The sequence below is a fragment of the Carya illinoinensis genome, chromosome 2 (assembly GCF_018687715.1).
Source record: "Carya illinoinensis cultivar Pawnee chromosome 2, C.illinoinensisPawnee_v1, whole genome shotgun sequence".
Lineage (NCBI taxonomy): Eukaryota > Viridiplantae > Streptophyta > Magnoliopsida > Fagales > Juglandaceae > Carya > Carya illinoinensis.
Window position 1 is genome coordinate 30,217,620 of NC_056753.1, and position 14,795 is coordinate 30,232,414.

General features: G+C 33.8%; 1 protein-coding gene and 1 long non-coding RNA gene across 3 annotated transcripts; one reads left to right on the forward strand and one right to left on the reverse strand.

The window, feature by feature from the left end:
- The first annotated feature begins 3,377 nt into the window (after positions 1 to 3,377).
- LOC122300810 lies at positions 3,378 to 5,047 on the forward strand. Its single transcript, XR_006240082.1, has 2 exons — positions 3,378 to 3,954; positions 4,482 to 5,047. It is a non-coding gene; the product is annotated as an uncharacterized LOC122300810 (long non-coding RNA).
- Positions 5,048 to 7,880: 2,833 nt separating this feature from the next.
- On the reverse strand, positions 7,881 to 13,320 carry LOC122300811 (ankyrin repeat protein SKIP35-like). Of its 2 annotated transcripts, none has more exons than XM_043111709.1 (4): positions 13,221 to 13,320; positions 11,775 to 12,412; positions 10,607 to 11,039; positions 7,881 to 8,934 (listed from the first exon to the last, which is right to left on the reverse strand). In XM_043111709.1, exons 2-4 carry the CDS (start codon positions 12,374 to 12,376, stop codon positions 8,122 to 8,124), a joined length of 1,848 nt encoding a protein of 615 aa, XP_042967643.1. In that variant the 5' UTR covers positions 12,377 to 12,412; positions 13,221 to 13,320; the 3' UTR covers positions 7,881 to 8,121. The 2 variants fall into 2 exon arrangements, with proteins under 2 accessions (XP_042967643.1, XP_042967642.1); XM_043111708.1 differs by having other exon boundaries at positions 12,872 to 13,291.
- Between the last annotated feature and the right edge of the window lie 1,475 nt (positions 13,321 to 14,795).

Here is a 14,795-nt window from a genome sequence, read left to right on the forward strand (position 1 = left end):
CTATGATGCTTATTGTGATGTAATAAAAGAACCAATTCTATTTTATCACCCAAAAGCTGGCTTTATACACATGGGTTAGGTTAAGGTAGTTTGATGTTTTATCTACTATAATCATTCCCAATATGCATCAAATCAGTAATTAGATAAATGAGATTTGTCTTAATTTTAGGATTTAAGTGAAAAAAAAATATAGACAAAAACAATGAATCTCACAACATTTATTGAGTATTTACACTGTATGATAGGGGTGTGCAAAATTCCAACCTCTTCGATTCTGATTCTGACGAAATCGAAGTGTTCAGAAATCAGAATCAGAATCAGAATTTTACACAGTGTATGAAAATTTTAATCAAACAATTATATATGTTAATTGTGAAACTCGTCTAAACTCGTTTTGTTTTGATGAGATGAGATATGTTGAATAGTAGTAAAACTTTTTAGTTAAAATGAAATGTAATGGTTTGTAAAAAAATATATGTTTGGATAGTGAGATGAAATGAGATTGTTTTAACTTTTTGAGGATTTAATAAAATGTTGGATCCCACCAATCATTGAAAAGTATTTTTAATTATTTGATGGAAAATATTATCACTATATTAAAAACAGGTATTATTAATTTAAAAACTCATAAATATTTTGACTTTCCCAAAATATATTTTTATATTATTATATTATGACCTATTTATTATACTATATTTTATAAAATTTGAAATAGTATTTTCTAATTATATATTACAATAAAATAAAAATTCTAATAGATAATTATATATATTAAAAATGTGGTAGTTAGTGTTACTATAATATTACTATAATATTACTGTAGCGTTAGTTGAAAAATCATATATGAGATAACATTATGTTTCCAACTATTTGAATAAGCAGATGAAAGATAAAGTATAGGAAAAATATAGTTGCAAGCACAATGGTGCACTAATCTGTGCACCAATGTGATGTGATTGGTCAAAAAATAGATTTTATTGAAAACAGTGTTAATTTAAATTTTAAATATGAATAAATCAGTATTGGTACACAGATTAGTACGCAACTATGCTTGTACGTAGCAAAACTCTAAAGTATAACTCAAATGAGATTTGTGCATCCAAACAACCGAGTCTAAGTTAAGACATAAATGTACCTCTCTCTCTTTCTAAAATAAGAATTTTCTTGTTCAATATATATTTATTTGAACTGAAAGTCATCAAACTCAGCGCATGTTTAGAAACTTTTATCAATATGGTAGGAAAGTTAATGGCAAAATGAACCTAAGTACATGGGCTCTATTCACAGTCTGATTCATGCATGCAGCTGCCATTGCTGAATTTTCTTTGGCCAAGCTAGCTGTTATTCATGAACTTCCATTGCCCTGCTAGTTAGGCGAATACCGGGCGTCAGGATGCAGCCTGGAAACTGCAGCGCCCCTTTATTTGAACCCCGAGTACAATACTGTCTACTGTGGATGCATGGGGAAATGACGTTCAAATTGCACACAAAAGAACATGCATGTAATGAATTGCCCACTTTGCATGTACGGATTCAGAATCTTTGTCTAGTTTATTTTTGTTTTCACACATAAAATGAGAGAAGTTGAAATTAAAATTAAAACTTAAATAAAATATTATTAGAATATATATTTTTTAATATTATTTTTATTTTATGATTTGAAAAAATTAAATTATTTATTTTATTTTATATGGAGTTTTAAAAAATTTATAATGATGAGATGAGTTGAGTTGAGATATTTTGTGAAGACAAACCAACTAAATTTTTAAGGTGTTAAGAGGAAAAAAAGAAGGATATATAAAATGAATTATCGCTATTTATTTAGATAATATTAAATACTTAATAAATATTATAGAATTCATTGTATATATATATCTTATACTCTAAATCATAGAGTTTAGACAATAATCAAATCTTGTGTAATTTGTGAGTCTTCTTCATGTCTTATTCAATTATAAATATTTAATTATATGAGTTAATTTAAACACGATCGGTTAATCTAAACGAGTCAGACATTTAAACCCTAACATGATCTATTTAAATAATGGAAAAATATAGTTATAAGCATAATTGTATACTAATCTGCGCACTAATATGATGTGATTGATCAAAAAGTAAGTTTTATTGAAAACAATGTTAATTTAAATTTTAAATATGAATGAATCAGTATTGATGTATAGATTAGTACGCGATTTTGTTTGTATGTAACAAAACTCTTAAATAATATTGACATGGCTCTTTATGACCTGTTTAATATAAAATATTAATATTTTTTATATTTTTACAGATAATAAAATCAATATTACAAATCCAACAATAATAAATATGAGCATTAGTCCAAAATTATAATCCTAACAATAATAAAATTATAATTTTTAAATGTAACTTAAACAGATTGTTACAAATTAATCCATTATCAATCCGTTTATTAATTATGTATTAACGGGTTAACTCATTTTTACTCAAACTTATTTATATCAAATTCAAATATGCTAATTTTGTATCGTGTTCGTATTAAGTTTACAAATCGTATCATATATTTGAATTACAATCTTCTCTCTTTGTTTAAGACGTATCGGTCTTGCTTCGAATTGTATGCTTTCCTTTTAGGCGACTCAAATGGAGATGCTTCCGTCGGAAATGCCATTGCAAATTTGTTAAATTCATTAATTTTTTTTAAATATACTATATTTCATTTAAAAAAAAAACTATAAAATTGAAATGATTTTATATCTTACGTTAGATTTATTTTATAATAAAAAAAAACTTTATATCTAATGTATCACATTGAGTTTATAGATTTATTTTTATAAATGGTTGAAACATCTCTCTTTTTTATTTGGACTAAACATAAAATGCCTGTAAATATTTTATAAAAAGATGAGTCATATAAAAAAAATACTATTTTAAGTCCAAATTTTTACAAATTACCTAACTTGTACAAATAATTATTATTGACATGAATTTGAGAAAAAACTGTCGTTTGGATATAAAAAATATTTTAATTAATTTTATCTTATCATTATAATTTTTTAAAATTTTTACATAAAATATAATAAATAATTTAATTTTTTATCTTAAAATAATAATTTAATAATAATTTATTTAATTTTTAATTTTTATCTCATTTCAATTTATTATCTAAACAGTATTAAGAATTCTAATACACGACGAGATGAATTATGTAACCTTAACCTTGAATAAGGATGAGAGGGGGGACACCCGGGACAGGAACTTATTCTAAAACAGCATGGGAAGCAGTATGGACCCATTGCAAATGAAAATATGGAGTGAATTTCGATGGAATGATTTGATAAAAGATGAAAGAAAATGGAGGAAAAGGGGCCCTTAAAATGTGTGGATTAAGAAGCATAATTAAAAATAAAGTTGATGCTGGTGTGGTATTAGCTAGGCTTCTCTAGAGGGACAGAACACGTGTACTCTCATATAGAGAGAGAGATTCTAACTCTAAAGAGAGAGAGAACTGAGACAGTCCAGGGGAGAAGAACCTTGGAAGACACGCCCCTTCTTCTCTCTCTCTCTTCCGGTTTTCAAAACCAGCAACCAACCCCACTTGTATCATGAATTCACTGAACCCAACCCCTGATCTCCCTCTGTCTCTCACTCTCTCTGTAATATCTGTAGTAATAATAATTGTGATCATCGAAATACAGTGCAACGGCCCACAAATGTATCCAAAGGAAAGGATGTACCAATTCCATTCCACCCTTCCCATTCGTTCATATAACATTCATTCCACCTTTAGAAATTAATGTAGCAGAAAACCCACTTCTCAATTTTTGTGCTTGAAATTGTCTCGATAAGTTTTCTATGCTGTAGGCTACTGACCAGAAAAGAAAGGATCTGTAAAGGGCTCCGTCTGTCGTGTTTCTTCATTCGGAAATTTTCTTATCACCACAACGGAAGGCTTCGGTAGCTTTTTCAACGTCACTGGTATTAATCTCTGCTTCTCTGTCTTTGGTTTTCCTAATCTTCGCTTGATCTCTCCATCTCTCTCTCTTCTTTCAAAAAAGTTAGATTTCATATTTGGGTATTTGTATTTTTCCTTTCTTTCATTAATGTATTGGGTTTTTAGTGCAAACCACTCCTGTTTGAATCTAAATCTTGGAGAAACCCTTAATTCATCTTCAATAAAATCAAGCTCTCTCTTTTGGTGTTGAGACGTGTTGTACAGAATTGTTTTGGCTTGGCTTCAGGCTTACCATGTTCTAAATATTGGATCGGGACTTAGAATCCATGTGCTGTGTTTGACTTGTGTGAAGCTTTTAATTTCATTGTCCATGCATGTTGTGGTTTACATTTCAGGTCAAATCTTTGAATCAATACATTCACATGATTTTCCGACAGTCTTCGCCGAACATGTATATGTTTGAGGAGATGTTTTGCGATTTATTTGACATTTCTTTTTGTTTTTGGTAGAATGTTTGACTGATCGAATAGTTCTGTATGATTTCTTTCAGTTGTTCAACCTTGGAGTCTGGTTGGAGGACGTCGTCTCAGGATTTGCGCATTGAACTGAAGTTGCGATTCTTTGTGGACAGATAGAGACAAGTGGTTCTGATTAGAGGTTGAAGATGGTCGCGACTGTTGGTTCTTAGAAGGGATACCCAAAATCAATTTTTCTTGCAAGACTAAAGTTTTGAATCCGCTCTGCATTTGTAGCTATTGAAGACGCAAGTGTTGAACCTGGGATCTAAGCAGCATTAGTTTCTAAGAAGAACCGCTACACTGGGTTGTTAAAGCAGAAGCCGGAAGGATTGCTACCTTAAGAGGATTCTCTGAATTTTAAATTTGATTGCTTATTGCAACTGCTAGAATTCCCTTTTACACATTTCAACCAGCAATTTAACTACGGCCACAATTGTTTCGAGTTACGAAAAAGCTGGAAGTTTGGACATTTCTTTGGCAGATATATGTCTCTTTGAATTCAGACATTGTGTGATTTGCATCAGTTCAATCTGATCTGGGGTGCTGTGAATTGGGTTGGTGGCTAGGAGAATTTTTAATGAGATTTGAACTTCCTGAATCGGATCTGAGATTGTTGAAAGCTTTGATTTATTCACGAAACCATTCTACAAGTCGCATTATGGATGCAAGAACAAGAAAGGTTCCTGCCCCCCTGCTTGAACGAAACAAGATAGAATATCATCATCACCATCATCTAGGAAAGAAGATCGAATACCAACGCACCCTTTCGCATGGGAAGGGGAGCAGCAAAAGATTGTTGACAGCAAGTTACTTCAGCATAGAGTCATTGCTTTTACTCGTATGTCTCACGGCGTCTTTGCTGATTCTTCCCTTGGTACTTCCACCATTGCCTCCTCCACCATTCATGCTGCTTCTGCTTCCTATAGGGATTCTGGCAGTTCTTATGATTTTGGCTTTCATGCCATCTAACGTGAGGGATATAACCTATACATATGTATAAATGGTGTCATAAACATGCAAATGCACCTCTGATCTCATCATACAAATTTTGTAACTGCCTGAATGTTAACAAGAAAAAAGGATGAACAGTTCCTTTATTTCTGATTGATATCATTTGTTTTTCATCACAAAAATCCTTTACGAAACATTTGATTTTGCGGATGTTCTTTCAATTTCAAGGTCTCTCGCCTGTATAGTTTAATGAAATCCTTGATTTTCTGTGGATCTCCATTCAATTGGTAGAGCACAATCGATATGAGCAAACTTCATCCCATTTCATGAAGGGAAATGTGATCCTACAAAATCTTGGCATTAAGTTCTATTGATGTTTGTTTTCTTGCCCGAACCAGTTTGGCCTAATCATTGTGAAGCTAATCATGATAAGAGTACTTTATGCCTGGCGTTATCCCACACATACCAAATCAGTGTATTGGTTAGAGGGAAAAGGTTGTGTTCTTCTGCCGCCAAGTGCTAAGAAAATCGATGTTATTTTCCGATCAGCATGACTAGTTGATATGTCATATCTTAATCGATTTTACAATAACAAAGATAAAACATGGATGTTTGGGTTCATGTGGCAAAACCCACTGCAAACCTCTTTAAAATATCTGCATTTGATTTTGACAGACCATGTGGGATTGATTTCATCACTAGGAGGAACTTGGAAAAATGAAAGGGCACCTTGGTACCACAAATACTGAGAATAAATGTCTTTCTTCATTAGGGAAATGGGTTAACCTCTAAACCTCCGATCTCATTCATGCACTGATTGAACCGAACCCAACACCCGACTTTAGCAAGAAAGAAAGATACTGATAACCAAGGTTAGGCCAGGAAGAGTGGGGAGGTTGTTGGAGGAGATTGGGAATGTGGGGGGGTGACTACATGACATCATGGCAGGATTTTTGGCATGACGCGTTACAAGCATCATATCCCCCAATGAGATGAGGCAAAATTCCCTTCTAATTGGGTCACTAATCACATGCATGGCATTGGTTGACCAAAAGAATGAATATCAAGAAGTGAGAGAGAAGGAGGGGGGGGTGGTGGTGGACGTGGAACTACCTCTTTAAGGAAAGGTGGTAGGAACGCCAAGCATCCTTGTTTCTCTTTTTATTATTTAATAGCAAGATGTCATTTAGCCAATGGAATGTGATCTCTTCCCACCATAATCTGTTTCTCAAAGCTAATAATCGAAGAGAGAGTTCATTTCGTTGCACCCACCGATCCAATTAAGAATAATATTATATTCCTTTATATATATATATATATATATATATATATATATATATATATATATTTATTTATTTTAGAGATCTCCATTCTGCATGATTTGCACATGCGATGGTTTGATTCCAGTGCCTACGGCTAGGGCTAGCGGTCAAATGCCCACGTGAAACATCTTTTACTCGCCATATAGCTTTTGGGTTGCGTTCGTCTTTTTACTTGCGAAAGCGTCGAAACATCCACGAGTGATCCACCACCCATAAAATCTTTTACTTGGGTACATGCATGAGAACGGATGAATTTCTATTTTTCTGTTTCCTGACAAAAAAGATAAAAAATAAAATAAATTGCAAACATATTTATCGGATGGTAGATTAGTGAGAAGAAAAGTGTTTGATCTACGTCCACCATATGAAAAAATGTTTTATCATCAAATAGTAATAAATACAACACATCATATATAATAAGATATAAATAGGATGGTAGTATAGTGTATGACATTATTCATATGAAAAAATTATTTTTTTAATAATAAATCTTATTTTTTTTTTAAAAGAATATACAAGACTTATATTCCCTAAGATTATATCCAGTACTATTCATTTTTAAATAATTGTAATAAGTCCAAAATGAATGACAAGCTATAAATGGAGAATTTCATAACTACTATCAATATAGATGACCGTGTTTAAGGGAGCAGAGAAAAATAAGCTTTAAAAAAAAATTAGAGAAATGCTTCAACCAAAAAAAGATTCTAAAAAATAAATTTATAAATTGACATAGTTTGATATAATACGTTAGATTATAAAAAGTTGTTTTTATTATAAATTATATATATATCGTATCATATAAAATTTGACTTTTATAAGATTTCTTTGTAATTGTAGCATAAAAATTAATTAATAATGCTAGAGAGACCAAAAACGTTGCCACTCTCAATGTACCTGCTGTAAGTGCATTGATGTTTTTTTTTTTTTTAGCATTTGTAGATTTGCTTGATTAAGGAGAAGATTGGGGGGTCACATGCAAGATTCTGGTTCTGGATTTGCTAAGATTATGTCAAATTTCTCGTTTTGTGCATTTGGATCGCTCTCACAGAAACTAACACAAATTTGCAAGTTTCAAGAGGGTTGACGGTGAAGAAGGAAGAGAAGAGGAGAATAGAAAACACGCGGAAAATAAATGAGGGAGGAAGAGGAGGTCAATGCTATAGCCAATATACACAAGCATTATATTTCCAACACCTTTGAGAATGGTTGAACTGTGTCTTACACCACGGATCAACTTGCACATTCGATATTTAAGATTATACATGCAACAATATGAATTGTGCAGAAAATTGGCAAACCTTTGATAATTTCCATCACTAAGACCTCAGCACGAGAACATATTATTACCATCTATGGCACAACATATAGGTTTGAACCAAAAAGGGGGAGGCAAAAATCATATAGATCCGCGGGCAAAATCTTGGGCCAAAAATGGAGGAAGATGATGCTCCAAAACAGCCAGGAGTTCTCTGCCCTGGTTCACCTCTTGTAGCACCCCTCCTCCAAGCCTTTTAACTGCTTCAACAAACTGGCCTCTTAGCCTCTGGGACATCAATAAGCCACCTGCCTCGATACATTCCCTATAAACTGGCAGGTAAGCAATTGCCACCCTCAGAGGGCCTGGAAGATCTCTTAAGCATATAGGAGATCCACCCCACTTCAAAATCCTCACAAGGTTCATGTAATGTTCTTGTCCTTGCCTTTGTCCATCCAAGAAAGCTGCCTCTGACCAATTCTCTTGAAGAAATGACCTTAGCTCAGGCGCTACAGCCTCATCATCAGACCTTGCAATACTGTCTGCAACAGCATAGGTAGCTGCTGGATCACCCAAGAAGTCTGAGCGGAGGAGAAATGCTACACCATCAAGGGACCCACCACTCCGTTCACCAGCAGCCTTGAGAATCTCGATGCTGAGTGCTGCAAGGACATGCTGAGGAACGTGAGGGAGAAGATAGGCAGCAATACCTACTTGACTGCTTGAAGTGGCAGCTGTGAGGGCAAGACAAAGCTCCATGTCTCGGCATTGCCTTTTCACAAACCACTCAACAACTTGCAGACAACCCCTCTCAGCAGCTCTCATCAAAGGGCCCAAGAAAGCAATGGCATTACCCTCTTCCACCAAACATTTCATTGTGCCGATCTTGCAGTAGTGGGAGGCAAAACCCAAAGCAAGGTCAACATCAACATCCAGGCTGTTTCTTTGGGCAATCTGCAGATATAATCCCAGATAATGGGGAGAGAGAAAGAGAGATGTCAAAGAAACAAACTACACAGACAAACAGATCATATACAGAGAAACAGACAGAATTGTATACATATATCTTTTTATAGGCAGTAACAGGATGCATATTTTTGCAAGGGAAACTTCATGATAAAAAGCATTTTCATGCGCAGTCAGTAGAAGAAGCACCCCATTCAAATAAATTAAAAAGATCAAGGATATCAATCCATGCCAAGCATCCCATCCATGAAAGAAAAAATGAAGCTATTGTGCATATATACTTTTTACATGTTAGACCCGCTTGTTAGAATCACCATATGCAGTAAGTATGACCACCAATGGAAAGGTTAATATCAGAATGTGGATAAATTTGGTAATGTATGCAAGTTTAGGGATTATGATGACAAGCTCCATACCAATTATTAAGAAAAGTGTACATATGAACCGGACTACTTGAAAAATCTGATTGGACTTCCCAGAAAGGAATCCCCTCCAGTTTCCTTGCTAATGAGCTGTCCAGGTAGGAAAGCTTTACCGCTTTAAATGTCAAACAGAGACTCTGCCCAAAGGAATCCCTCACCCGCCCCTTGCTAATAATTTGCTATAAATATTTAAAGCAACATATACAAAAACATATATTTCCATAATCTAAGCAACCCTGTCAACCATTCAGAAACTGGAAAGCAGGACCATTCCTTCTGAAAAATACTAAATCAAACATGGGATGATCCACGATTATTAGGTAGCATCAAGAAAATATAAAAAATATTTATTGACAAGAACCCTTTACTTTCTAAACAGATGTCAAATAGTACTAGAAACACCAACTGATTTTCAAGGGAAAGGAAAAGAAGAAGAAAACAAACGACTAAACCCAAAATAACCGATATTTACATCTCGTAGTTCTCACAAATTTCTTTTCAAAGATTCCTTCAAACCAATCCCAATCCAGGCAAGAGAGCAATTTAAAATAGAAAAGATTAAATCAAATTTAAATGTCTGTGAGAAACGAGGTAGTTGCCTCTGAAAATTATCTAACAATTCCATGTCAGTAGTTACATATTCGACAAGTACAGATGTTATTTCATATCACAGCCATTTTTGCATGTCGGGGTAAAGAAAATCCATGAGAAGCTAAGGGGTCACCATACTTTTTGTAACGATAATTTTTTTTTTTTTTTTTTATAAGTAAAACGGTAGTATTAATTATAATAGGCATAGCCCAAGTACACAAGATGGTATACAAGAGATCAATAAAATTTTTATAAACTAACTTTTTATTTCTCTAACTTTCAAATCCCCAATAATCAACAAAATTTTATCTGCTATTTCTCATGGTTAGTTAAAATTTGACCAGCTCCATTTTTTCTTCACTACCACAATGGTTGGAAATTACTTTCACCATTAGAAGCCAACTCCATCTAAAACTCTCCATTTAAGGGAATCACACCCATCACCTGTAATATAACCCAACAATGTTTAAGCTGCTTGTAAACATGTATGTGAACACACACATGTTTTGACCTGTCCTTACTACTAGTTTCTTTCCCACTGTTTTGAACACACACACAGAGATATGCATGTGAACATAAAGAACAAAATACTCTTTCAAAGGCAACTACGTCACCATCAAGAAATATCAACATGATATTAACAATACCTGCAATAAAATGCGCACAAGTTCTGTGCTCCCAAACCGTGAGGCTTCAAGGAAACACTGATTGACATTGTCTGCACCACCCTCAACCAACACGCCCAGCAATCCTTGGATTGCAGTTGCTGATATCCCAGTTGCCCACCCAGGATCAAATGAGCTAGAGAAGAGGGTAAGGGGAAAGCAAGCTGCATCAAAGGCCTCTGTAAAGTCCTTCCCAGTAAGTTGGTTGCCAGCAAGATCTAAAAATGTCTTGAAACCAGATAACTGGAGTTGGATCTCAACAGCTGAGCTGTGACTCACTCTATCCTTATTGCCTTGGCAACGTGAATGGAAACCTATACATTTCAGAGCCCATTCAGTAAACTTTTGAACCTTAGCACCAGCTTCTGCCTTCAAGACCTCATCTCCATTACACTCCTGCAGACGCTCATGCAACCTGATCAAAATATGGAGTAGAATGTCTTATCAGTAGCCTGCTATAAACATAAGCATTGCACTCAGCATAAATAGCAAACAATATCTGTCTTTTGAAATTTATAAAAAGAAGGCGTGAATTTTCTATAGCATAGTATGAGATTTGTTGAAAGTCCAGGCCGTCTTTAGACCAGTATCTGATTCTAATATCGAGTTTTCCCTTGTGCTGCTAACCAGTAAGCATCATGGCTAGGTTGTTAGCATCCATATTGGAATGCAAGATCTATAATAATTTCCAAACATCCACCAAAAGAAAAAATATATATTCCTTTCAGATATTCTGTGAAGGAAAGAGCTCAAATGTGGGTGTGCGCACATGGGTGCGTGTATAGAAAATAGAGAGAGTCCCATGTACATGAGGTTTCCCTTTCATCCAAGCACGTTGTTGATTAGTTTTCTTTAAAAAAAAAAAAAACATTTGAGAAAAGCTTGCTTTTAATTTTTCAATTAATTGGAACTACATCACAAATAAAAAAACCTAAGTTGGTGAAAAATAGTATTCAGTCCTAACAAATGAGAACACCATCAATATTAAAGCATCAGAACGGTTTTATTTATTTACTTACTGTTAAGCGAGAAATTTGAAACTGACTTATAAAAAAAAGAATAAAAAAAAGCGAGGAATTTGAATCTTCTCAAACAGTTGGCAAGCCACACAACTATGGTCTCATAAACGATAAAAGAAAATTACACTTACCTTTGAGCCATCACAGTCACTGTATCAGCAAGACTCAATGTTCGGCTCTGGCAGGCAGAGACGCATGAAGCAAGAAATGAAGTCCTCAAAGCAGCTCTTGTAAAGTCATAAGCACCATTTGAAATGATCTTCTTAATCAATCCCGTTATCCCATGAAGCTCTTGCTTTGTGCTCAGGAACCAGATGGAGTCCAGTGTTATGCACAAGGCATCATTAAGGGTTTGTGGATCTGCCAAGAAGATCAAACTCTCTGCATGCTCCCAATCATGAGAACTCACAGCACCCTGAAACGACCGACCCAACTCAATCCTGTCTTGTCTACTGAGCTTCTTCTCCTGCCCCAATCTCTCATGGCTTCCAACCTCAGATTCTGTTGCAATCATCCTGGATTTAAGCTTCTTGACACTGCAACAACAACCACTGGATAATCTGGATTCTTTCATTACAAGAGGCCTTTCTCTAGAGAACACCACATTACTTCTCTCTCCTTGCTCTAAGTCACTCCTCGGACTATCAATCCCATTTATTTCAGTTTCCATTTCCAAAAACATGGGGTCCTCACTTCTATTTTCCTGACTCCCCACCACGGACGCCGCCTTCATCCTTACCCTCTAGAACAAAAATATTCTCTGCCCTCCCTAATTAAGAAGAAAAACTCTCATAAAAAATATACTCAATACTCCAAAAGCACAACAGGACGCATCAAATAATAACTAAACCCCCGATAAAAAAATTTTTTGATCAGTACCCCCGAGAAAAATTCTTCCTTCAAAATCTCAACCCAAAATATGCCAATAAGCAAACCCAAACCCTAGAAAGGTCCACTCTTTCCTTCAAACGCTACTAAAATGAGCTCCAGGTGAACAGAACAAGAATCAAAATCCCATAGAACTCAAAAGAAAAAAGACCCAAAACCCAGGAAATCCAAAAGTCAAATCCCACTTCCACAAATTACTCAAAAGCGAAATATATATATATATATATATAGCCAAATTACATATAACCAGGTGTTCTGACACAATCGAAATTAGGGTTCAATAAGCATCAAATCGATCAAAGCAATCAAACCCACAGAAAGGCAAATCAAACAGCCATACCCATCAAAATAGCATTGACCAGACCGCCAGAGTAGGCATGGAAATCAGACCCACAGTTGCATCGGCAGAAAACCCTAGAAAATACTCCTTGAATGAATCCACAGGAATTCCAGAAGCATATGTAGAGATCGAGAACCCAGCCTAAACCAACAAAAACTATTTTGGTTTACAACAAACCAGATATTTTTTCTGAATGATTAATACAGAGCCCGTTTGGAAAGCGAGAAAATTCAGGACAGAGAACAGACCAAAGAAGGAAAAACGCGAGTGCATAAATAGTTGTATTACGTATTACTCTTACTATTAGAGAGAGGGAGAAAGAGCGATGAGAAATGAATAGACAGCCAACCTGATCAACAGAAATGCAGAGAGAGAGAGAGAGAGAGGGGGGGGTGAAGGAAAACCCACTGCCTATGGCAGTCTTTGAGAATATTTATTTTAGGAACAAGAAAAGGCATATATTTAAAAAAAAAAAAATTTACTCTTATTTTTAATATCTAACAATTATATAAAATCATTTTTATATAATTTATTTAATGTCATAATTTTTAAAAAGAAAATAAGTGAAAGCGAAAGGTTATATTTAAATAATAAAGTGATTTTAGATACTTTATAAATAATAATAAATAATATAATATAATAATAAATAATATAATATAATAATATAAAATAAATAAATAATAACAATAAATTATTCTCACCACCCAATCTGGCTAGGGGAAGATTGAGAATCTCTGAATAATCTTTATATTAATATTATTCTAATAAAATCATCAGATAAATTTAATTTAAAAAAAAAAAACAAAAAACAAAAAATCTGAGGAGGACAATGAAAACGAGAGTAACTACAAAACCACCACAAAGAGAGGAATGAATGGTCCCACTCATACAAAGTTGTCCATCCGCCCCCCACACTACAATGATTACATCACCCTCCCTCTCTCTCTTCCTTCTTCTGTCTGTATTTGTTTTGGCTGTTTCCCCCCCTTTGCTTTTGCACCTCCTTTTCTCTTTCTATCATCATCCTTTCCCATTCATTCATTTCCTTGCTTAATGACACGGTCACCTTCTCTTCATCTCGTAGCTCTGTTTACCCAAAAACAAACTTCAAAATAAATTAAAACACAAAACACTTTTCATATTATTTATTAATTAGAAATTTTGAGATCTAATTTTCTTTATAAAAAAATAATATATTAAAATCTCGTTTGGGTTTACAAAAGATCAATTGAGATAAATAAATAAATCCATCTATAACAAAATCGATCATCGGTAACTTTTTTCACTGCCATCATATGAAAATTGTGAAATTTAAAATCTTTATGACGTTGGTGATGATGATAATAATAATTATGACGGTGGAAATTTTTGATATATATAAACGTTTTAATTTTTGTAAAAATAAATTTATAAATTTATTATTTATATGACTTCACATGATATATTAAATTATAAAATTATTTTTATTATAAACTATTTTTTCATATATATAATATTTTTTTGTGATTATAACAGTTGTTACGTGTATGTGTCGCACGACTCACAACTCCAAGTAATACAAAGTCCGAGCGGCTTTAGATTTTGGGCCCATCTATGAATAGCACGGGCCATCGAACTTAACTTCCTCTTGAACAGAAGAAGAAGATTATATACAGAACAGATGATGTTCACCTTCCACCGATCCAAAGCATTCAATTTGGGATCCATTTTTCTACAGAGCATTGAATTTGGCTTTAATTTACGTACGCAATTACAAAAAGAAAAACGAAAAGAAAATTAGGGATTGTTTGTTTTGGTTGGTTATACAGTTTAAATGAGATATTTTATAAAAAATTAAATAAAATATTATTATAATATAATTTTTAATATTAATTTTATTTTAAAATTTAAAATAATTAAATTATTTATTATATTTTATATAAAA